The following is a 24,403-nucleotide window of genomic DNA, read 5'->3' as shown; positions in this document are numbered from 1 at the left end:
ATCAGTAATATAGTAATAAAGTCTGACTTAAAAGACTTTGTGGTATTTAGGTCAGACTCGAGCTTATTCACTGTTGGATCGATAAAAGTAAATAATGACACATCTGTGATATTATTTATTCCTTTCTAAATATCTAGGAAAGTTTTTTTGTTTTCTATATAAACATTTGAGCCCATCACTTTGTAAGATATCTAAAGTTTGACTAAATGAAAAAATTAAGACTTTATTAAAATATCTTTTCTCTTAAGATTAGTGAAGGCTTTCTTCCTTTCTTACTTTCATACTGACTTAGTTCAAGGCATCATCTATCTTGCGAAGAAGTTAAAGTGTGATGCAAACTTGTCAAAACATTTAGTTGGTGACGATAGTCTCCACCAAAATTCTCTCATCCCCTAAACTTTTTTTTTATATCACCTTGTATTCTACACTTTTAACTAAGTTGTAATTGTAAGATTTTTCTTCTAAAGTTAATAATATTTTTGCCCTTTTAATTTAAACTTTATACAGATTTGAAAAAGAAATCACTTTGGCTCCTAGAACTTTTATTTTGTATCCTAGGTTATCATAAACTTCCTCTTTGAATACATTTATATAATAAAAGCATGACCATTTAAATCAGTTTGTTATTTTTGTTAGTGATGTTTGTATTTGTCCTTTGGTTAAAAAGTATACCGAGGCATAGTAATATAGAATAAAGTTTAGTTTAAAAAGACCAAAATGTTAATTTTGCTTTACAACAACTAATTAGAAACTCAAATTTCTGTGAAAAATCACTTTGTCTTGACTTATTAAATCTCAAAAAATGTTTTCACTTTTACATTGCAAAAATATTCCAACACAAGGTAATATAAAAGAGAAAATTGTTATAATTTTAATAGGTTAAAACAAAATTACCTTGTTTTGGATGAAAACTTAACCTAATTAACTACCAAGGGAGTAACATATATTTTCTTCTTAAATATAATCTTAGTAATATGCATTAGTAGGATGTGGTTGTAGCAGAGTAGTATCCAACATCATCAACTAATGAATCATAATTAGGTTTCGATTCGAAGTCCACAAGTACCATGAAATATAAAACAGCAGAAACAAGAGGCATTGAGTGACAAGCAAATTCAAACAGAGGTGCACTTGGGCATCTTAGAGAGCATACTAGATAACTACTACTTTAGAAGGCAAAGTACAAAAAGATGCAAACTAATACCAACAAGGCATTCAATTTTCAAGACATCTCTTTGGTCCAGGTAAGATTTAAACAAAATGCAGTTGGATATTTACATTGGCCCAAATGAGTAATTTTGGTGATAATGAATCATATGACAGGTGAAGATCAGGAGTCAATTACAACATCAGACCTAAGGTTATACCCTCTGGCCTATATCTGCCTTGCATGTCCTTTTGTAATGTCCTGTTTGATTGCAGCGACTGCAATGAACAGTATGTTTTTCACGACTAGGTTCCTCCATGCAGAGTCTCTTCCTTCCAGGGCGTCCTGGCGGTCGGCGAAACTTTGGTGGACGCACAACTAGATTCTCATCACCTACTGCACCTTCAATTGTCTTGCAGCATTCGCTTTTATCTGGTATAGGATGTATCAGTTGAGAATATGTCTCACGGTACCTAGCAGCTGTAAAATACTTTTCTGTATAATCATATACACTTTTCCTACAAGATGAGAGGGCTGCAATAGCATGAGAGCAGGGTATTCCATACAACTGCCAATCATGGCATGAACATGAGTGACTGCCAATATTTACAATGTGAGAGCGATCAGTTGATATGACTTCAAATTCTACTTCATCTGAACGAAGCACTTGGTAGCTAAGTGCAGACTCAGTAGCATCCAAAATACGTTTTTCAGCAGATGGGGCAAGCATTGTAATCCATGTCGTACCTCTTTCATGCCGTTCGTTAAATTCTGCCATCAATTTGCGATGGATATGTTCTATGAATTGAATGATTGGAAGCTCGCGTGCTTCAAATATCCATCTATGGAGTTCCTCAATGTTTGATGAAAGATGGCCATATCGTGATCCTTCAAAATAAACGACAGCCCACCGGTTAGGTGGAACCTGTTGAATCCTCTTGGCTGCTTCTGGACAAACTTCTTCAATCTCTGCCATCCTTTCTCTGAACCCAATGTTAGTAACTGAATATGCTGCCTTCCAGAAAAGATGGACAAGTCTGGAGTTCTTGAACTCTTTGTTAACGCTCTCTGTTAGGTAGTGCATGCATATCCCATGGTATGCACCAGGAAATTTCCTTCTCACAGCTTCAGTTATTCCTTTTTGTCCATCAGATAAAATTGTAAACTGAGGTATTGTCTCAGTGCTTATCTCCAACAGCTTGTGGAACTCAGATAAGAACCACATCCAGTTTTCATCAGTTATGACATCAACAATACCAAATGCAACCGGAAACAAGCCACCATCTGAATCAAATGATGTCAAAGAGAGTAGTGCACCAAGATACTTGCTTTTCAGCTCCATTGCACCAAGGCAAATAATAGGTAAACAACCACGCAAGAAGCCACAAATAGATGCATTAAATGAAATGAAAAGTTTCTGGAACCGATGGTCTGATCCAGCTGTGAAAACTTGAGCAGCACTTCCAGGGTTGCTTAGCTTTATGTGCTCACAAAATGCTGGAAGAAGGCAATAGCCCTCCTCAGAAGATCCATATATAGCAGCCAGTCCCCTTTCTTTTGCTCGCCAAGCTTGCTTGTATGGTATAGTAATTCCATATTGTTTTTGTACATCTTGCAATATATCCCTTGGTTTATAATTTACATCATCACGTAGTCGCTCCTCTATGAGGTTTACAATCCAGTCTACTGATGCTTGGTGGTGACCGAGTTGTGCATTTTTCCCACAAGTATGTGTCCCTTCGATGCTCCTTATGGTGAAGGTTGGAACATCAGGCAGTTTAACTGCACGGATTCTCCAAGGACAACCATCTTTGGCACACTTAGCAAAGTAACGGATCAGGTCACTCTTTATAATCTTAAGCTCAAAGTGTTGTGCAATTGCAGCTTCTTTTATTGCTTTTCGAAAAGCCTTTACATCAGAAAATTGCTGACCAACTACAAAATTACTGTCCTCCATTTAGCACTGAAACTAAACCTTCTTTGCTAATGACCCATATAATTTCCTTAAAGATAACCAAGTACCTTATAATATCTTCATGCAATAACCTAATGGGCACAATAAAGCAACAGAGAAATGACTGTATTCAGTTCTGGAACAACATTAACATCAGAAAATAGCTCTAGAGGATGAGCTATTAAATACTCACATACTGTTTTTGTAATAAATAACAGAAGTTCTTTTTTTTTTCCTTAGATGGCTTTGAAGAAAAGAACATTTAAAATAAATGAAGCTGCAGAGATCCCAAAGACAACCATGAGAATATCAGCTTCATCATACAACCTCGAAAGGTAAATTGGAATACAAATATGATTCTCCACATGCTCAGTGTGAAATCTTTTAGTGAGTTAAACTGTGAAAACTCGCCCTATAAACCTAGACATAAAAACTTTATGGTATATTCACATCTTATGAAGGAAACAAAGCAATGTGTGATACACGATATCTGTGCAACACTGATTATGTCATACTCAACTCTAACTTTGGTTGCATGCCAGATTACCACCTGATGGATATCTGAAAAGTGCTTTGTCCAACTGATGCAAATCATTGCTACATGTAGCAGCCGGAAAAGAAAATAATCTGCCAGAATACTAGATTAAATAAAAACAAAGCCATGTGTATCATCTAAGAGTTTTTGAGTTCGACCCAATTTCCAACATACTGGATATCATATCATAAGTGCAATAGGAAGTACTAGAAAAGTTTCAGCTCAAGAACATGGAGTTAATGATACAAATTCACAAATACCATCTAATCCATCAATTTGTACACTAACACTGACACCATGGCAATACATATAACTAACTGTTGTGTTTACTACAAGTTAAAATTACTGCGAGACAGAGATAAGAAGAGAGCAAGTAAGCCACATAGAAGTAATTTATGAAGCTCAAACATTGAAAAGTGCAAGGGACATTTCTAACCCACCAAAACTCGATTCCTTAAGTCAGACACTTGTTTCAGAAGATCTTCTCCAACATCTTAAAACAGTTAGAGGACTCCGCTAAAAAAATGAAACCATATCATGTGCACACTATACTGCAATCAAACATACATCCTAAAACAATACAAAACGCAGATTGAACTAAACATACTTCTGCTATATCCTGAATGCAGGTATACGATTCCACGAAAGGAAATCTCTGTTACTAAATTTGGCATGAGAAGCAAAAAAAAGTATAGAACAGAGATTTCTCAGCTGCAAAAGGGAAATCGAAGTGAGAAGCATACTTAGCCGGATCGAAGAAGAGAGGAGAAGAAGAAGCCTCCGATTGGATCGAAGATACCAACTTTCAGGCTTCTGGGAGAGACCGAGACGAACCCATGAGCTACTCCACCCAGAGATTTCATAGATCGAAGAGGAAGGAGACAAGGGTTTAGGGCTCCATGCGCCATTGGAATCCAGGGTTTTGGTGTCCGACCATTGGAGAGGAAGGTAGGGATCGAGAAGAGAGAAAGAGAGGAGAAGCCTATTTCGGGATTCCGTTGAAAGATTGGGGCTGATTAGGTCATCGTAATGAAGAGAGGTAATTCTGTTTCCAAATAGGGGCTTTTCTGTCAGTTCATATTCGGTGAGGATCCAACCATATTTGGATTTACTAAGTGGGATCCGATATAGTTATCGGAAACCCATTATTATTTTGTTTCACTCTCCTCCTTAAACCCTAACAGGAGAAGTGAAACCTATAAACCATCGCATACCACGGCCATGGGAGAGAAGGTAGAAGAGGTCGAGCAAATGGAGGGGGAGGAGATAAACTTCGAGAATCTGGGCCTTGACGAGCAATTGACCAGAGCTTTGAGGAAGAAGGGCATCACCGCACCCACCCCGATCCAGCGCGAGGCCATCCCCTTAGTTCTGGTCAGTGTCCAACTACCTTTTTGATTTCTTTGGTGTTATCTTATTGCTTCTTTTTCTTCTGTGTAAATAATGGTTTTCTAGGAAATCGGTTTTTTCCCCTGATGGATTTTGAGGAAAAAAGAGTTTTATTTTTGGGGACTCTTTGGGTGTTATATGAGGTTGTCTAATTTGTGAACTAGGAAGGTAAAGATGTGGTTGCGCGGGCCAAGACGGGCTCTGGGAAGACCTTTGCCTACCTTCTTCCCTTGCTGCACCAACTATTGAAGCTGTCATCTGAGAAGAGATTGAGAAAAGCTGCTCCCAATGCATTCATTCTTGTGCCAACTCGTGAGTTATGTCAACAGGTGCGGTCAGTTGCAATTCTACGCGTGTGCAGTGTACTCTGATGCTATTTCTCTTGTTAGATTCTCTCTTTTTGGGATAAGTAAACAAAATTCTCTATATATGTTATATGAATAGTAAATTATGGTTCTTGGAGTCGGTATCGTTTGGAATGAGTAAACAAGTCCTTTTATGTTTTCTACCTTTATTTTAAAATTTACCTTGCTTGTTCCTCGTAGGTGTATTCTGAGGTTTCGTCTCTCCTGGAGTTCTGTACAGAGAGGTTGAAGATCACGCAATTGACGGCCAACATGCCAGTTCGGGATATGGTGCGTCTTTGTGTCAGTACGAGAGTTTTACTAGTGGATTTCTTGACCACATTTCTGTATATGTTGAACTCACTTGATTTGTATTAGACCTTATGTTGTTCTTAGCCTCTTGGATCTTTTGCTATTCAGGGTGTTGCTTTGTCGGGACCCCCTAATATTGTGGTTACTACTCCAGCTTGCATTTCAACATGCATATCAAAAGGAGTCCTTCAAGCGCCATCTATCAAGAAATCTCTCTCAATGCTGATTCTTGATGAGGTGTGATTTATTTTTTTTAATCCTCATAATGATTTTTGTTACAGATTTCTAAAATTATTTAATATCTATATCTCAAATATGAAAGATTTGATTTTGAATGAGCATACACTATATGTTAGTTATTAGAATGTGTAGTATGACAGTTAGTGGTTATCCTGAGCAATTTTCAGCTAATAATCTAATTTCCTGTACAAACTTAACTAAAATTATCTTAGGCTGATTCTTATTCCTTCATCATGGAAGCCAAAAGTGCTTTTGCACTATGCAACTACTGAAAGCCTAAGAGTAAAATGATTTCTGGAATTACTTATTCAGAGCTGGCTTTCTCTTGGACTTTGGATAAGAATTAGTCATACTAGGCACTTGAAGAAACCTTTCACCATAGGATATCACATGCTCTGTTGTAGTGATTCGAAAAGCTCATATTGTTCTAAAAGACCCTCAGGCACCTCTCATATCACTTGTCCTTTGTTTGTCCTATGTGCCGTTGTGGTGCTAGTTAGAAGAGGAAAACAGTCTCCCCAAATAATGGGTAAGACAACACATGCATTACCTTGCTAGACCCTGCGTTGATGGAGCCTCATCCATTAGAATACTAGATGCAAGGATAAAATGATGCATTGTAGAAATCCTCATGGGTGAAGTTTGATGACAAGCAACATTCCAATAGGTGAGGGCAATATGTTGGCAGGAAAAGCACCACATAGTACATGGGTTGTAGGTGAGTGCATATGCAAACAAAGTTATTAGATATGTAACAATATCTAACAACATAGAAACTATAAAATTCAAGAAGAAAAAAAGGAGAATACTGATCTATTTATCTTGTTTTAACTTAACAAAGGTCCTATTTGTGTTTCAAGTGAACTAATGAAGCAACCGTACTAGCTGTAGAATGATAAATAATTAGAAAGTAATTTCAAATTTCCATATGCTATCTTCTTATAAGTATTTAGATAGCTAAGATATATATTTTATTGTTAACCCACATATAGGCTTGTTGCTTTGTACCTTACTTTTTGGACAAACTACATAGAAGATGTGTGCAGTCTCCAGTGTGTTAAGCAATCACAAATGCATATATGAGGGGATATATGAGCGCCTAATTTGATTTTGTCTGAAGAAGTTCCTGTTTCGACTTCAATCAGACGTTATTATTTTGGTCTCTTATATTTATGCAGGAATTTTCTTTTAGTTTTTACTCATCACACATGAGTAGCTGGTAGACTAAGGAATTTTGATTTGTTAAACAGCTGTAGGTTGTTTCTATGAAAGGAAATTTATACTTCCATGTTCTTCTGGTTGTTACTGCTTACTAGTTATTGTTTACGTGTTCATTTTGAAGAAGGTGCTAATTTGCTCTTGCTTAATTTACAGGCTGACCTTCTTATGTCATATGGCTACGAGGATGACTTGAAAGCTTTTATACCCCATATCCCGCGGAGCTGTCAAAGCATTCTAATGTCTGCAACCTCAAGGTAAAACATTTCATTCTAGAATGAAGGAATATGCTGTTGAACTGATACAGATCCATATGAATTAGTTTTTTATTATCACATAGGTAACACTAATTGAAATCTTCAAAGTCTATTGTCCCTCTCTAGAACATGTAACTTTCATGTTCACTGTTTTCTTCTTCCCTACAATGACAGTTTCTCTGTGTCTCAGTTCCAATGTTGAGAAATTGAAGAAGCTTTTTCTACACAATCCCACTACCTTGACTCTGTCAGAAGAAGGTCACTCTAAAGATGACATTATTCCCAAAAATGTCCAACAATTTTTGGTAATGTCCTTCCCTATGCTATTTCTTTATCATGGATGACCAAGTTTTCATGCACAAATGTTAAGCTTGCTTTCATGTACTCTTTTTTTTTGTACTGAACTTTGATCATCTGGCTTATGCTGTTTGTGTTAGAGCATTATTAGTGAACCTTATTGTTTAATCTAGAGGTAAAATTTTATTTTGATTCTTATTTGCGTAGATAGTATCGTGCATTCCTTTGTTGCATATTAAACGTGCAAGTTCTGATTCAAAGTTTTCTAATTATCTTTCTTTTTACTAGATCTCCTGCGGCGCTCATGATAAGTTACTCTACATGCTTTCTCTCTTAAAGTTGGAGCTTGTTCAAAAAAAAGTTCTAATATTTGTCAACTCAATTGACATGGCGTTCAGATTAAGGCTGTTCCTGGAGAAGGTACAATTGTATCAATGAGCTTCTTGTATATTTGTATTCAAGTATGTATATTTAGTGATGGTATGTAATCTTTGAGGCCCCTACACAGCTGGCTGTGCCAGAATGCACTAGACTATCCAATGCCCGCCTCACAAGGCCTTCCACCATCATGGACAGTTTTATGGTTCTGAGTCAGGACAATAACTAATTTCCTTAGTAATGCTTATATTTGATCTGTAATCACATGGTCAACTGTGAATGGTAGTTTTTTCTGTATTCAGATCTTACTTTTTTACTTGGATGACTATTTTAGAATTGCATTTTATATAATCTATTGTACCCGTCATTCTTATCCTTGACTCTTCACCCTTGTACCACTGTTATTAGGGATGCTATGCTGAAAAGACATAGTGATGCATTTGAACACATCTTGTTTTGCACAATTAACACCATGATATATGTGGTTAGAAGAAAATTCAGCATGGGTGAAATTTGATGGACTTAATATCTTAGTGCATTCTGTATGCCTTTTTTACTTGCTACTTTAGTTGTACACTATGAAAAATTATATGTACTAAATAAGTATCGTCATGTTGCAGTTCGGAATAAGATCTGCAGTACTGAATGCTGAATTGCCACAGAATTCACGACTTCATATTCTCGAGGTAGATTTCTTCAACTCCTATCACTAGCAGATATCTTTTTTATTTTATTTTTTTGGTCTTCTGGTGGGTCAAACTTCAAAGTGCTTTAAATATCCTTTATTCCAAGTATATTTCAGCAAAATTGAAGGTGAACTCTTTTGTTCTTGGCCATGCTTCAATATGATTAAACATTAGACTTGTAGACCTGCTAAAATTTCCTATTAGATTTCCTTGCTAAGCTATTAAAACTCAAACAGATGACACACTAATTCAGAGACAAACTGAGAAGTTAAGACCCTGAGAATCTAACCATAAGCTGGCTAAGTCTTGGATCCCTGAGATCATTGGTAGCTAGTAGGCTGAGTTTCGGCTAGCTTGTGCTCAACTGTTTCATACAACTATTTCATGGAAGGGTGAGATATGTAGGCCCTCATTGTATTTTATTTTACATGCTCAACTTAACAAGTTTCAAGCAGCATTAATTAATTGATCCTGTGCTTAAAGTAGTAGAGAGGCCTGGTTTAGCTTGATTTGGAAGCTTTATTGGTCCTCCATCTTCTTCGATTTTCTCTGAAAGGAGGTAATTTGTCTATGGAGGCCTTCTCCCTTCTGAGTTGTTGATTTGGCTCCTGGAATTTTGTGTTCAGTTTTCCTAATTCCTATATCTTGACCTATTCTTAAGTTGATACTAAAAGTATCATGTTAGACAACGGGCTATTGTGATTTGTTGTTGATAATGTAAAGTGAAGTTTATTGTGTTTCTAGTTTTTTAAACAACTCCCGTATGGGCAGCCTGTGGCTGAATTTCTTTTATATTCCAAAATATGATATACTATTTCCCTCATTTCTTTTTTGTAAATAAATATCGTTGGCATCTCTATTTTGCAACCTAGTTTATTTTCAGACTAATTTTGAATTTTTGACAGACAGTGAGAAATATATACATTTTTTTAAATCTATATCTCAACACCTGGTTTTGTTAGGAATTCAATGCAGGGTTGTTTGATTATCTAATAGCAACTGACAACCAGACAAAAGACAAGGAGAAAACAAGTAAGGAAACTCAAGCACAGTCGAGAAATTCTAAAAAGCAGTCCCATCAAAATATCGATGCAGAATTTGGGGTTGTGAGAGGAATAGACTTCAAAAATGTCTTCACGGTACATTAATGCTTTGTTATTTAAGAATGATATTATCTCAGTTAAAGAACTTGGAATTTTATCATATTGCAATTACTTGATTATGAATTATAATTGCCCTGATTCTCGTGCTTAATAGTTTCTATGGTAGAAGACATCCATATAAGAGTTTTCGTTGACTTCTTGATAGATGTCTGATTATGAACCTCGGTGAAATGAAACTATTCTTAGATTATGGCGCATAAATATAGGGGAGTTCTTTTAGAATTTGATTTTCCCAAGCACAAAATTAGTTGAACTTCATTACAGTCATGACTCAGGACAGTAATTATGATTATGGCAAATCTATATCTGTGAACCATATGGGGTCAAGTTTTCTGAAGAGATAAGCCAGCACCCCACAATATGATGTTGTAATTATCAATCCTCATATCAGGAAGTTTGAGCGCTCGCTACATGCTAGAATTGCAAATTTCTTTCACATTTCAGTCTGCTTATCACCTGCTTTCAAGAATGCTGGCTTGCTAGGTAGATATCATAGTCACACTTGGGGACCTGTTGGTTTTTAGTTTCTGCTACATTTTTTTTGGGGGAACAGGAATGGCTCGATCTTGAATATATTCACAGAGATGAACATGTTCTTTTCTTATGTTTTCAGGTAGTTAATTTTGACATGCCACAGACCCCTGCTGGATATGTCCACAGAATTGGGCGTACCGGAAGAGCCCATAAGACTGGTGCCTCTGTGTCTCTTGTAAGTTTCTTTGTTTTACGTGTTGCAAACTACAAATAATCATGATAGATGCTTCCATTCAGAATATATGTAATATAGATATTCTTCCATGTGACGATGCAATCATCGTGCATTGCTGGTTCCAACTAACTATTTTGTCTTTACTTTTGCTATTTACATGCACAAGGCTGGTAAATGTTTTTCCAGTTATAGCTTTGTTCTGTTTCTTTTTCCTTAATTTTGGTACTAAATTTCTAACAGGTTTTGCCAGAGGAGATGGAAATTTTTGAAGAAATCAAACTTATGTTGGGGGAAAATGAAAACAAAGACTCGTCCGGATACATTGCACCCTTCCCTCTACTTACAACTAATGCCGTTGAATCACTGCGGTACAGATCTGAGGTAATTCAGTCAGTTTTATTCAGAAGTTAATGTACGAAATTGCTGCTTCACTCTTAATATGAGTGCTGAAGGAAAATATCAGTGTCTTGACATCTTCACCACTTTATTTGTGAGCATATGTTTTGGTTTCAATACGATAGGACCACTTTAGACCTTACACCATTACCATAAGTACTACGAGTATGCCTTTGAATATCCATTTTGTCTTTAGATATCTTCATGGATAATTTGTATACCTGTGCATGAGCCTGGAAGCCTCTTTTTGCATAGATTTAAACCTTTTCAGGGTAATACGTGTATCTATATTGACATGCTAGCACAGTTGCAACACTTGCTCACAAGGTAGTAGTATATTGTGCAGTAGGGGTCGAATAAGAATAATCTTAAATGGATCAAACCAGCTATTTTATTCAAGTTTAGCTGGATATAATTATAGGTGTGTATATAAAGTGGATGAGAACATAGGAATGGGTGTAATTGTATCAAAACCAGCTACCCCAAGGTCCACAGCCAATTTGACAGTATGTAATTGTACTACTATACCCGTTGTGTAATAAATCTATGAATTGGGTCTTCATCTGAAATTCAATCAGTTTGTTCTTTCATAAATTAAGAAAATAGTAGCTCAAAGGAATCTATCACCCTCTTTTCTCTTGGAATCCTGATTTAGTTGTTCTATGTTACGTCCTCAACATGTTATCCATTGAGTAACTCTAGTCTTCTAATTCTGTTTAAGTTATAGATGTTGACGATATCAATTTGTATCTGCATCCATGCAAACAAATATTGGTACAAAGTTCAGCATCTCTTTATATACATACACATTTATGTTTGAAAAAAAATCACAACATAGGAGCATTGCAAAAATCTGGTACATTTCTTTAGAATGAAAAATATGATTGATATTTGATACCTGATTCATTTTTACTCCTATTTAGCATGTGAAACTGCTAACCCTATGAATTTGCATTTTAGAATCAGTGGTGCATTTGTTTATTTCTTCGTCATGTCCTTTTACCATTTTCCTCCAGTAAACTTAGGTTTTGTATTCCACTCTTGTTAGAATAAAGTAGTGAATTTTCTAGACTACAATTCTCTAACCCTCAGTGGATAATTTAAATGATGAGTTGATGGTTTACAGGATGTTGCTAGGAGTGTAACAAGTCGTGATGTTCAAGAAGCACGTCGTCAAGATCTAAAAAATGAAATGCTAAATTCAGAAAAGTAAGTGGAATAGTTGCATGTTGATTCTGATATGCAACCTTCAGCAGATAATAGAAACACCTGTAATAAGGGGAAAGATTGATAAAAACAATGCAATAGTATGATATCTATTCTTCGAATATAGTAATTTAAAAGTTCCCACAATTCTGCAGCTGGAAACAACTGCTCTATCCTTGTTGCTGGGGTTTTCTTTTTCTCTCAATATGAAATGTTGTCCTTTAAGCTTGGATTTTCTGCTACATTCTTCTTGTTGACGCAATAGTGCTTAGCAGTTTTCTTGCTGACTTGGCTTTTATGTTCTTTACCTTCCTAATTCATAATAATTCCTTTTTGTTTTTCTGTAGGTTGAAGGCTCACTTTGAAGAAAATCCAAGAGACTTAGGTAATTGAATCTTCACATTATGATGTTCTTTACTTTCCTAACCCATTCTCTCATAATATTTGTTCCGAGTATTTAGTTTTGATATGTCTGGCTAGATTTACTCAAGCATGACAAGTTATTGAGCAAGAAGGCTCCTCCCACCCACCTGCGTGAAATACCTGAATATCTTCTTGATCCTACTACACAAGAAGCAAGTAAGATTGTCAAGCTTTCTAGAGCTGCAATGGGATTGAATACCGCTAGGAAAAGGCGCACTGGACTCAAGAGAGGATTTGGCAGAAGTAGTGATCCCCTCAAGACTTTCTCTGCTGAGGTAAGTCTGGCCAATCCATGAACAGGATAATCTATATATTCTTCTTTTTGAAAAGCATAGTGTGGGTTCTCCGGATGCTAGGCAGTCTTCTGAACATGTATAGACTTTACTTATTAATTGCTGATTTAGTCTATTCTAAATTATTTTTGCATGCCCTGAGAATGGGTTAGCATTGGTTCAAACTAGGGCTGCTCATGTGGCCTGATAGCCCGAAGCCCGCTCGAGGCTTGCCCAAAATGTTTGGGCCATAACCCAGCTTACGCCTGAATTAGGCCTGACCTGAGCTCGACTAGAGGCTAATTTGGTCGGGATCGGGCTTAGCCTCTCCTGTCTTGGCTCGACACGAATTTTTTTCCTTTCCAAGATAGACTTGACATTTTCTATATTTTATTTTTTCACATTTATCTTTTCTTATTTACCTTCCATCATCGATTAATTGATGTGTTTTAATCATGTTCTCAAGATAGACTGATAGCTCTTGTGAATCATGATGACCATATTCATTTTTCTTTAAGCCTTAGAAGCATATTTAGTATCAGGCCAACAACTTCGGGCTCAAACTTGGCCCGCAGACCAGAAATCTCTAAGCTCAATGGCCGAGTTAGGGCCTCAGGGCCTCCAAAATAAAATCCGGCTGGCCAAAAGGGCTATTAAGTTGAGTGCAGGCTAGGCTTGGGCCCAAAGTAGGCCACAATATTCTTGGCCTGAACCTGACCCGATCTGGCCCCATGTCCACCCCTTGTTCAAACTAGGATCTCCACTTTACATGGAGTCTCTACTATAATTTATAACACAGGAGTTTGCTCTTGGTTGGTTGTTTCCTCTTTGAGATAATTCTTAAATTTTCTATAGTGTAAGATATATCATCCTATCATTTAGCTTATTTTGTTTTGACCTGGAATACAACAGTGGTGCAATTCTTCTTCTGCATATAATAGGACCTATTCTAGTTGTTTTATTTAAGCAGACGGGTATTCACATAAAATGTCCGCCTGTGACTGTGTGAGTTCGCATTCACAAATGCTTGTATGTGCCCTTAGCTATTCATGTTGTACGAATGTTCATGTATCGTGTAACATTTTGTTCTGTAAACCTGATTTGGTTCATTTATCGCAGGGCACAAAGTCGCGCAGGGGAGAGAAAAGAAGGGATAATAATGGGAAAATTGATAGACATAAAAAGAAAGCAAAAGATGCATTGTGATGTTCTCTTTAAGGTTTCCTTTGGAGTTGGTGAAAAGTGGATTATGGTTTTGATCTCTCCAGTTTTTAAGCTGTTTACTGAACTTCTCATATAGCAAAGTAGAGGAAGTCACTTGGTGACCCGTCTGATAGATTTAACCCATGTACCTCATTGGCGACATTCAGTTTCAACTTTCAATCTATAGCAACCCTATAGTTATGGCAAGGTGGTGCATATCTTACTCCTCAGGCCCAGAATTGCTGGGGGGGAGCATCATGCTCTGGTATGCTGCTGTGCATTGGAGAAACGCATTGGGCCGGCATCTTTCATCTTTTATATTAGAGAATTTATATTCAGTTCACAGTTGATATATTATCACAGTCCAGAGGTTGTTTACATGTCTTTGGAAACAGTATGTATCATATGTAACACGAGTTATCGAGAGCTTACATTCTTGGGAATATTCCTGAATATTTGTTTTTGGTATCAAATATTGTCACTCAGAATATAAATGTATCAACTCTTACTAACTTCTGAGAGAGCAATGTTCCTGTCACTCCTTCCATTTGGCCTTCACAACTACTAGTTTTCCTTCTAATACACACATCTAGATGAAGGTATAAATCCTAGTTAAGACACGCCCACATACATTCTTGTGCAAAAGAAATGAACTCACTAAGTTTTCCCATATTTCCATACAAGAAATACGATGCCATCAGTTTATCCTGTCATACTATCTTCTAAAAAGTTGAAGATAAATGGCCAGGCCTATGAACCTATACAATGGTGTCCATAGGACTGGTTACTCTTCCACCTTCATGGAACCTGCAGCGTCCAAATAGCCACTCATGAGATCAAATGTTGATCATATATGTCCACAAGAACATTATGTAATCCCAAAGGATTGGTCTATACCAGCATTCTCAATGCAGCTTTGAGGGATTAAACCCATATGCATTAGATTTTGTAGTTCACTATCCCACATACCAGGTGTCTGTTTAGAAACGTTTAAACTTCACTCAGCATCACGAAAGCTTCACAGGAAAGAAACCCAAAAGAATTAGAATGGGTTTAAAGAGTAGTTCGTATTACCGGAGTCACAGCGGAGATATGAGTCTGCAACATATCCTGCGGATTGGAGATGCTACACAACATCTCTGGTTGCACAATTCCCGGTGGCAGTGATCTGTACAGTTGAGCATGAATGTTGCTTGTTTCCGGTTCAGATCGAAGAAGAGCAGGAGGTACTACTACTCGTGATAGAACGATCTATAAACCAGAGAAACTTAGTACTACAAATTTAAAGAGAAACACTAACGGAATTACAAGTTAGAGATTTTCATCTAGATTGTGATCTTACGTCCTTAGAGAGGATCTGTTCAAGATCAATGTTGACCTCTGGACTGACGGCTGCAAGCTTCATTGATAAGAACTGCAATTTCGACGGAGGCACAAAAGGAACCATCAACGCCTTGGAACTTAGTTAATTTATGAAATATGTTGTTTCTTCCTACTTCACACAACTGATATAATCTAGCATTTATTCTGAACTAAAGTCTAATCGATGAGAATACCTCAACCTGCCGTTGCAGTGATTGCACGTAGTTGATAATTTCATCAAGCATCACAGCCTTACCGGTTATCTGTGAGATGATGAACAAATTGTCACAAATCAGATTGTAAGAGAAGGATACCTATCGAGTGCAAATACAACATGTGAAAAACTACCTTACTGCATCCTGGAACAAGTTCTTGAAGAAGCCTCATTCTTTCGCTGATCTTTTCTCTTCTCACCTGCAAGTAATTGGAAGTAAGCATATAAAGATAAAAAGGACAGAGCAGGAAGAAAGCATAGATCTACGTAGCAGTGAATTTTACTCTTTCTGCAAGGCTGTGGCTATTGGTGGCATGGCCACGCTTTGCCCGGACATGGATGCAATCTTCTTTAGGAGCATCACTACCTGTGTGGTGTTGCCTAACTTGCTTTGCGGTCGGTGATTTCTGTGCAATGCCACTCGCACTCTTGTCCAGCTCACTCTTTTGTTTCTTGTCATCTTTCTCCACTAAGTTTTTCATAGGCTCAGGTGAGACAACCTTTTGCTGTTCATCAGCAGCGTTCTAATAAGAGGAACACAAAGTATTGATTGCCAATTTTACATGTATCGGTATAGATGAGGATCGAAAGGAATCGAAAGAAGATCTTACTTGCATCCTACTCTGTAACAAATGAGTCTGCCTTGCACCACTTACACTGATAGCTTTTCTTTCCCTTTCGTCGAGATCTTTGTCCATACTGAGCTTATAATTTGAAGGAGATAGTGTACCTGTAACGGAGTGGTTTCTTAGATAAACGAACCACAGTAGCTTAAAAACTTTTCATTGCCTAAGGATAGAGGCCTACTTACCATCAGTGGACCTATAAAATTCCTGTCTTTGTTCTACGCCAACACCGTAAGAAGGAAAACCAGTTTGGTAATCAAAATTAAGTTTCCGACCGACTGAAACAAGAGAGTTCCATTCAGTGTCTAAGCATTGCACATTAATCTGATCAGCTTGATGAGCCGAATGCATCCTCAATTATTTGGAGAAGTTCCTCTTTTTCCTGCTCAAACATGAAGCATACAATCACATTATCCACAGAGACAACCATAAGGGAACTTGTGCTCTTAGCATCTTTAGCAAAAGAGATTATTTGAATTTGATTGATAAAATTCTTGCAAGACTCGACAAGGAACATCTAAATTTGGCAGCCTTGCATCGAGAAGTAGAAAAGTAAAAGTAGTTTCTCCGAGAAGAATCCTAGAGACAAGAGAAGGAAAAGGAATCCCTTGTCAAGGCATGCTATTTACTATGTACCAGCTGGATGACTTTGGGAACTTTGGATCAAGTCTATTCTACACAAAAGATATCCTCGCAGGCAAAAGAAAGCGAAGCATTCACCAGAGGATAAAGGAGACAAGGAAGGAAGGCATAAGCCCTATCATTAAGCAACTCTACATACTAGTAGTCCTTCAGAGTAAAGTGGTGGGAAAAGCAATCAGGCTTCTGCTATGCAGCAATCTCCATGAAACAAGCAGATTTCATCAGAAACTAACAGGGAAACAAGACAGATGATCATAAAGAGGGAAATGCAACACACACCACTACAACAGAAGATGAATTCCAGCCAGCTGAAGGCCCCTTTGAAATTTTCCAGCAAGGCAGAAATTCTAAAGGAATCTAATCCCTGCTTAAATTTGAACAAAGGAAGTGGGGCCAACTAACCTAGAGTCTATTAAAGGGTAAAAGGCATAATATTTGAAACTTTCCAATAACCAAAAGAAGGATATTAACACTTTGAATATTGCCCAGAATGGGGTCAAAAGAAAATTTTGTGAAGTATCAAAGCGGCTTTGATGTCCTACATAAACGGGCATTACTGAGTAAGTGTAATGAGTCTAACAGAGAAAATGCCAGAAGTCTCGGTCCTGCAAAAAGAAAAGCGAAGAGGCTGCAAACAGAAACACTTTGAAAATCACTTGAATGTGGCATCACATGAAACCTTCGAAGCACCAAATGCTACTGTAATTTGAGGAAATTGGAGAATATAGTCTGAATTACAGTTCAAACAAGAAGAGAAAGAAAACCCACCTGCTAACACCGTCCAATTGGAACTATGGCAAACTTGGATAAATCAAATTAACCTAAAACCCAGCAGATGTGAAATCTTGCGGTCGAGTGATGGCCAGTTATTAAAATTCAAAGCAAGTCTTCCAAAATGTGCACTAGAGAACCACCAAATTTGAATCTATCTTGGTTGAAAGAAACATATAGGAAGAAAGAGGTTAGAATATTTATGGTTGAAAAGATCAGAAACAAGTAAATTGGAAGAGAGAGAAGTGGTGCTTGTTACTTGCCAGAGAGGGGAAATACTTCTTTTTCTTCTCTGTCTCTGTGAGGAGTGGTTAACCACTCCCAACTGCTCTCTGTAAAATATGTTTCTCCAAAAGCCCAAGTGCAAGCAAGGTAATTTAATCGAAGGCATGCAAGGTTACTTGTGGTCAGTAAACAGTGAGCACTCTTATCCTATTATGTCACCCAGTTATCTTAAATTGCTTTATGGGAGAGAAGGTGCTTCTCTTCCACACCAAGCTTTGATGCAGAGATCTTTTACTGACACACTGCCTACTATTTCTGCACTCATTTTTATAACTGACCAGCCCACCAACATCTCTCTCTCTCTCTCTCTCATATTACCAAAACATGAGGAATCTTGCAATCTTTTTACCACCTTGTCCTTTACAGTTGTGAGATGGAGTAGATAGATGGAGCCTGGAGTGGGAATATAATCACAGGACATACTGTAAGGCATCCTTCTATCCATTATGTGTGCATGAAGCCGTAGGATAGGATATGTACTTATATTCCCAGCTTTTGTCAAGGTCTTAAAGAACATTGATTACTATCGAAGGAAGGGCCAGTTTATGCACCTTAGATTCTGTACTAATGGGGTTTGAATCACCATAGAGTCTATGATAGTGCCCATACATTGTAAAATTACATATTTAAAGTCTTATATTGGTGCAATTACTAACTATTACACTCTGTAGAGGTTCATTCCCACCACCGAGGAAGAAGGAAGGAAGTCTTTCGCTCCAATGATGGGGAATCTATAGAACAACTAAGAAGAGCACATAGATAGGTTCTCTCTGATAATAATAAACAGTGCATTTGCTTTCAAACTACATAAATCCCTTTCTCATCCTCCCCCCAACGCAATCTTTTCGTGCAGTGCTCACAAGCAATTAAGCATTCCCACAAAGTTGCTACCTTTATTGGACTTCACAATCTCCGTACTTCTCATAAGTATCAAAAGAAATTCTCTTGCTTTTAGGAGAGGATCCTCTGCAGCCTCTGACTGCAGGAATTTCCTGCAGTTAAAGGTACTGGGTATAAACTCTGCAGAGGATCCGCTCCCATGCTAATGGTGGCTCATACCAACCACATCCATGTAGATGAAGGACACTGCAAAGTTAAAGGTAAATAATATCTCATGGCAGATACTTGGTCTAATAAAGGAGCAGCAGAAGAAAAGAAAGATAGGTTTCACCTAACAACATTGATCCAACTTGGGATAGTTTAATGAAATGGTCGCACGCGAACTTAAGAGGTAATCAATCATCTGTGCGTCCGTGATCAGACTAAGCACCCAATCCAGATCAGGGCAAGCGCCAAGCAGACATGCAATCAAATATCTACCCTGGTGAAGAAAACTAAATAGGAAAGAGAAGAGTAATCGTGGAAAGATTATAGTTGAATGAGATTATTATAATAATGGGAAATAATACAACAATATGAGAGGAATCCTCAAATGTAGTAAAAGACTTGTGAGTTTGGTTCTTGTTTTCTAGCTTTCAAGTTGCAACACTTATTAATGTGGTTATTGTAGCGTCGATAATATTTGCACTAGGACTGTTTAGTGGCCGAGTTGATGGACATTGTGGTATGAATCTACATAGTGTAGGTATGGTGATGTTGCAGAGACCAATAAGATAACATTCTTACTTAGAGATTGGGTTATATGAAACTCAATTGGGCACAAGTAAATGTAAGTTATGATTTACTCCTACATTCCATCGAGTGTACTACAACAGCTCCCAAACAAGCGTTACAACCGTTGATGGAATGATGAAAATCAAATGTATGCTCACGGACTGCGAGAGAAGATCATGAAGATCACAGAACATGTGATGCTCTGATACCATGAGATCATGAGAATTTTAGAAATTTCATCCCCACCTGTTTGAACATGTCATAGCATACAACAATCTAAACTGCATTATAAAGTATGCACGGGAATTCTGTAAAATTACTAGGATGTTCGAATACAACAAGTGCATTAATATACAAAAGCTAAGTGGTGCAATAAGATACAAAGGCTAGGTGGATTTTTGTCATTTTATGATATCCGTAATGGTAAGTGTTACTTGTTCCCTTTCAATCAGAGATTTCGTCGATGTATTTTGCTTGGCACGCGAAGAGCACATAATCTAGACTATTTCCAGGTTGGCTCACCAGATTTGCATCCCTGATGACATGTCTCACACTGATCTGAAGTTGAACCGGAAGATATTTATGATCCTTTTGACCAGGCCAATGCTGTTGCTACTTGCTAGTCTCAGAGATTGCCAAAGTTCAAGTAAAGTAATATAGTAGCTTTGACGAGAAGTAGTCCCACTATATATTCACAACTAGGGAAATACTGTGATGAGAATTTCTCTGTCTTGGTCTATTCAATATGATACATATTTCTATATACATTTGCTCATAATACAGATCATGATAATATACATATTATATTTACGTAAGAGTTTGGTAACAGTATCAGAGATCACCTCTGAAGAATGGTGGATTGAGAAAAGAGCTGGAGAACGTGCCACCTCCATTAGGAAGTAAAGTGAGGAAGCAAACAGTGGCCAAGAGGAAGCCCAACGCATATCTATCATTTCCCAGTGGGGTGATCTCATCCTTGGCAGGTATTTCCTCCCCACCTCGGAAGAATGTAGCAAACAAACCCCAAGCCAAGCAAAGAACGCTGCCGCTAAGTCCACCTATCCCTAGAAGCAGGGATGTCCCGAAAGAGAGCAGGGTAGCAGTGTTCCTTCCCAAAAGAGCCTGAGCTATACGGCCTCCTTCGAGCCTTCCGCAAGGTAGGAGGTTCAAAGATGTCACAACTATTCCTGCTTGACATGATTCACAAAAGCATGATAAGTTAAGACTAATATGCACCACAAAGACCGATTAATAGATCCGAGAACCGAAAATTCCAGTACATTGACTTGAGAATTCACTGGGACATAACAAAACCATTTAGCTTATATCAAAGCTGAATATCAAAGACTAATATGCACCACATAGACCGATCAATAGATCTTAAACAAGCAACCCATTTAGTTTATATCAAAGCTGAGTTTCTTGAGAGTTCCCTGGGACATAACAAAACCAGCACCTCCCCTTTCTGAATAAGCGTATACACTAGAAAACTACTATGTTATGCTTAATATCAAGGGAATCCGAGCATGCAAGATACTGAAGCAATGTGAAGCAACAAACGGGAGCAGCATAAGAGCACGCATACCAAAGTGGGGACATATAGCTGCACAAATTGAGAGGTCTAGAAGGAAATTGGAATTACTATGAGCATACATAATCAGTTGTGGTAGCCAATGGTGCTTGTTAACAGTACGGGTTCCCAAATTTATGCAACAGGAACAAGGAGGAAGGACCATCAGATTGTCACTACTAAGAAGAAAGCCGGTAGAATTAGAAAGGCGCATATATGTGATTCAGCGGTGAGAGTAGATGAAGGTTTCATGATTCCTACTCCAGCAGTTACAGTTCGGGTTGTTGATGACATACTAGCATTTACTTATCACGATCCATCTAAAAAGAGCTCATGGCAACCAATTACTAGAAGGACGGAGGTAAATGGTAGAGAAGGAAATTGTAGCCAATTCCAATTAACTGGACATTATACTTTGCAGCTCCTGTCTATCAAACAAACCAAAGAAGTGCAAAATAATCTACTGTTAGAACGAATAAGGCACCTAGAAGTCCAGCAAAAGCAAGAGGATCAACGGGCATGCCTACTCCTTCAACTGCATTAGGTAATACATTTCCCAACTCATCCGCATAAGGTCCGATCACCAGTTGAATGAAAGAAAGAAGGGGATTATTATAGAAAAATTGTGGCCTTATAAATCTGCAAAGGGCAATACCAGACAGTTAAAATAAAGCAAACTGTCAATTGATTAGGAGCTTCATCGGTATATATTTGCCTGGAGTTAGACAAGACTTACAGGGCATTATCACCACCATTGAAACTGCCATCAACCACAAATGCAGAGATGGCAAGTGCTACTGATGTCAAATATGCACTGGCCGTGCGGGCAACAGGAATGTCAAAAAGAGCTTTCTTGTTAGGTAATAGTGACTCGTAGTTATTCATCACTCCTAAGCATCCAGTCCAATTAGATGGAACAAGAAATGAAGGGCTAAGCTTAACACCATGCCGAGCTGCTGTTATCCTTGTAGCAATCTGCCAAAATCAAGCACATCAAAGAGACCTAAAAAAGCAAACAACTTTTACAGTGCCATTCAAGTAAATGTGTCAACTCTCGCAAGTACTTAGTTACAAGCATACATGTATTTTCCAAATCCTAATTAAATTCAGATCAGTGTAGTAGTGCATAAGTAAGATAAAGATGGACTCAACACAATAGGATTGAAAGCAGAAGATTCCTCTAGATTTAGCAGATGATTATTCTGACAAATATGCTTTGATGAGCCGAAGGCAAGAAATAAATTCTTACCTCAGATACACCTAATATGGCTAGAAAGCCACCAAATAGAGGAAGAACATCAGATATATAATCATCGAAAGTAGAATCAGGTTTCAGAAAGAAGCCACTCATCAGAGCTATCGTCCCAAGAGTTGCAACACATAAAACAATGGCGCTCACATAGCCCCAAGGTGTACTCAGAGTTGTTGACTCCAATTGAAGATCTATTTCTGCTTTTGGTTGCACCATGCAGACCTAAGTATACAAGTTTTGTCTTCAGCAACAATATAATGTTAAAAGAAAAAACATCTACCAAAAATATAATTATATATAGACGATCTCAGGTATAATTCAATCAAGTAGCCTACGGTTGAAATGGTAGACATACATAAAACTCTCCTGAAGAATTATTTCAGCACATGGTTTCATATGCTTATCTTCTATTTATTGATATACTTTCGCAATGAAATTGTTCCCATCCCACTTGCAAAATTTAAGATCATGATAGTTATTTGAAAAAAAAATTAGATGGGTGGGGAAAATTACAGTGTACTTATTGTTAGTTTTTATTTTTAAATTAAAATATTTTTGTAAGAACCATACTGTACTCTTCTAATCCAATCAAAATAATATATATATATATATATAGAAGAAAAAAGAAAAAAAAAAAAACTAAGAGAGAAGTGAAAAAGCTGAGGTTTTTGTTATTGTTATTTTTTTTCCACAGGCTAAGGGGGTTATATATACTGTATAGGCGTTTGAGGTTTTCGAATTTCTCTGAACATTATGACCCCCTAAATTTATTTAGCCCATTATAAAATAATTACAAATACATTAAAATTCTCGTAACTTTTGAGTTCCAAATTTCTTTAATTAATAATTTCAAATTTAAATAAATTCTGAAATTAATAACACTTATAACCCCGTGACAGTCCATCTTTTAAAGTACGTCTCCTTGCTATTATTGAAGTGTAGAAATATAAAGCTGACAAAATCATGAGCATATCACACCATTTACCTGCTTTGTTATGTCATCTTTCTTCTCCTCTATGAACCAAAGAACCACTTCGCGCCCTGCTGCCTCAGAGAGCTTCTTTTCCAACTTTGGCGTTACTTCTTCTATGGGTTTCCGCAAATTCCCAATAAAGATCCCCCCATCTCCGAATCTCCGGACATCCACAGCAAAGAATGTATCGTACCCAAAACAGCTCTTCAGCTAAAATACAAGATCCATACCAAAAATCTCAAAATGCGGTTTAAATCAGAACAGAACAGTACAAAGGTGCCAATTTTCCGATAAATCAAATCACCTTGTTGAGGTCCAACGCCTTAAAAGCCTCCTCCGCCTTCTCCAACCTCTCCTTCTCCCTCGCCAACCTATCCCTGATCACGCTCCTGAAGAACCCGGTAATGGGATTACCATCCACCTCCCGATCAAGTTCTTTTAGCTTTCGATCCGCTCTCTTCTTCTCGAGCTTGATCGCAGCCTCGATCGATGGATTTCCCATGAACTTCTTGAATTCCTCGTCCGCCTTCCAATCCACCTCCTGCTGCTTCTCCTGGATCTTCTCATCCGTGCCTTCTCCTCCTCCTCCTCCTTCCACAATCCCTTCACGCCCCTTCGTTTTCACCTCAGCCTTCTCCTCCTGCTCCTGAACTGAGAACTGCGTGGGGCTTCTCCGCAGGAGCTCAGATGAGAGAGAGAGGTAACGTGGTCTCTGGTTCCCAAATGGGATCTTGGAGCGGAAGGAGATGGGATTAGGATTTCGATTGAGAGAACAAAAGGAGGAAGAGAAGAGAAGAGATGCCGACGCCATTGGTAGGAGAGGTGAGAGCTGCGGAGGGGAATTGGCGGAGGGAGGGATTTGTAATCTGTATTCATAATTCATTATTATTCTAGAAGAGTAGAGAAGGTGCAAGAAATCTTACATAGCGACAGAGGAACTCGAACGTTGGTGGGCTGGGCTTTTA

At 37.8% G+C, this 24,403-nt stretch overlaps 4 protein-coding genes across 10 annotated transcripts; 1 reads left to right on the top strand and 3 right to left on the bottom strand.

Moving 5' to 3' along the window:
- Positions 1 to 1,191: 1,191 nt before the first annotated feature.
- On the bottom strand, positions 1,192 to 4,677 carry LOC140785933 (uncharacterized). The gene is made up of 2 exons (XM_073134041.1): positions 4,380 to 4,677; positions 1,192 to 3,193 (listed from the first exon to the last, which is right to left on the bottom strand). The coding sequence occupies exon 2, from the start codon at positions 3,102 to 3,104 to the stop codon at positions 1,362 to 1,364; it is 1,743 nt and encodes a 580-aa protein (XP_072990142.1). The 5' UTR covers positions 3,105 to 3,193; positions 4,380 to 4,677; the 3' UTR covers positions 1,192 to 1,361.
- Positions 4,678 to 4,796: 119 nt separating this feature from the next.
- LOC140785932 (DEAD-box ATP-dependent RNA helicase 16) lies at positions 4,797 to 14,656 on the top strand. The gene is made up of 15 exons (XM_073134040.1): positions 4,797 to 5,010; positions 5,190 to 5,354; positions 5,571 to 5,660; positions 5,790 to 5,918; positions 7,296 to 7,396; positions 7,587 to 7,701; positions 7,982 to 8,113; positions 8,692 to 8,757; positions 9,720 to 9,896; positions 10,534 to 10,629; positions 10,870 to 11,010; positions 12,152 to 12,234; positions 12,579 to 12,616; positions 12,712 to 12,929; positions 14,046 to 14,656. The coding sequence occupies exons 1-15, from the start codon at positions 4,858 to 4,860 to the stop codon at positions 14,130 to 14,132; spliced, it is 1,791 nt and encodes a 596-aa protein (XP_072990141.1). The 5' UTR covers positions 4,797 to 4,857; the 3' UTR covers positions 14,133 to 14,656.
- Positions 14,529 to 18,319, bottom strand: LOC140785934 (transcription factor bHLH76-like). 6 transcript variants are annotated; one of them, XM_073134045.1, is made up of 11 exons: positions 18,008 to 18,319; positions 17,742 to 17,898; positions 16,517 to 16,713; positions 16,317 to 16,435; positions 15,990 to 16,229; positions 15,840 to 15,905; positions 15,686 to 15,754; positions 15,472 to 15,543; positions 15,204 to 15,380; positions 15,027 to 15,105; positions 14,529 to 14,936 (listed from the first exon to the last, which is right to left on the bottom strand). In XM_073134045.1, exons 3-11 carry the CDS (start codon positions 16,680 to 16,682, stop codon positions 14,914 to 14,916), a joined length of 1,011 nt encoding a protein of 336 aa, XP_072990146.1. In that variant the 5' UTR covers positions 16,683 to 16,713; positions 17,742 to 17,898; positions 18,008 to 18,319; the 3' UTR covers positions 14,529 to 14,913. The 6 variants fall into 6 exon arrangements, with proteins under 6 accessions (XP_072990146.1, XP_072990149.1, XP_072990147.1 ...); XM_073134048.1 differs by having other exon boundaries at positions 15,990 to 16,211; positions 18,008 to 18,131; XM_073134046.1 differs by lacking the exons at positions 17,742 to 17,898; positions 18,008 to 18,319 and adding an exon at positions 17,253 to 17,357.
- A 1,988-nt stretch (positions 18,320 to 20,307) lies between these two features.
- LOC140787510 (probable zinc metallopeptidase EGY3, chloroplastic) lies at positions 20,308 to 24,369 on the bottom strand. 2 transcript variants are annotated; one of them, XM_073136464.1, is made up of 6 exons: positions 23,743 to 24,369; positions 23,451 to 23,648; positions 22,463 to 22,687; positions 21,950 to 22,188; positions 21,698 to 21,852; positions 20,308 to 20,830 (listed from the first exon to the last, which is right to left on the bottom strand). In XM_073136464.1, exons 1-6 carry the CDS (start codon positions 24,319 to 24,321, stop codon positions 20,475 to 20,477), a joined length of 1,752 nt encoding a protein of 583 aa, XP_072992565.1. In that variant the 5' UTR covers positions 24,322 to 24,369; the 3' UTR covers positions 20,308 to 20,474. The 2 variants fall into 2 exon arrangements, with proteins under 2 accessions (XP_072992565.1, XP_072992566.1); XM_073136465.1 differs by lacking the exon at positions 22,463 to 22,687 and having other exon boundaries at positions 23,743 to 24,311.
- Positions 24,370 to 24,403: the final 34 nt, after the last annotated feature.

This window comes from Typha latifolia, chromosome 4 (assembly GCF_019914945.1).
Source record: "Typha latifolia isolate L0001 chromosome 4, TyphaL0001v2, whole genome shotgun sequence".
NCBI classification, from domain to species: Eukaryota; Viridiplantae; Streptophyta; class Magnoliopsida; order Poales; family Typhaceae; genus Typha; species Typha latifolia.
This window is presented reverse-complemented; position numbering and strand designations above follow the sequence as displayed.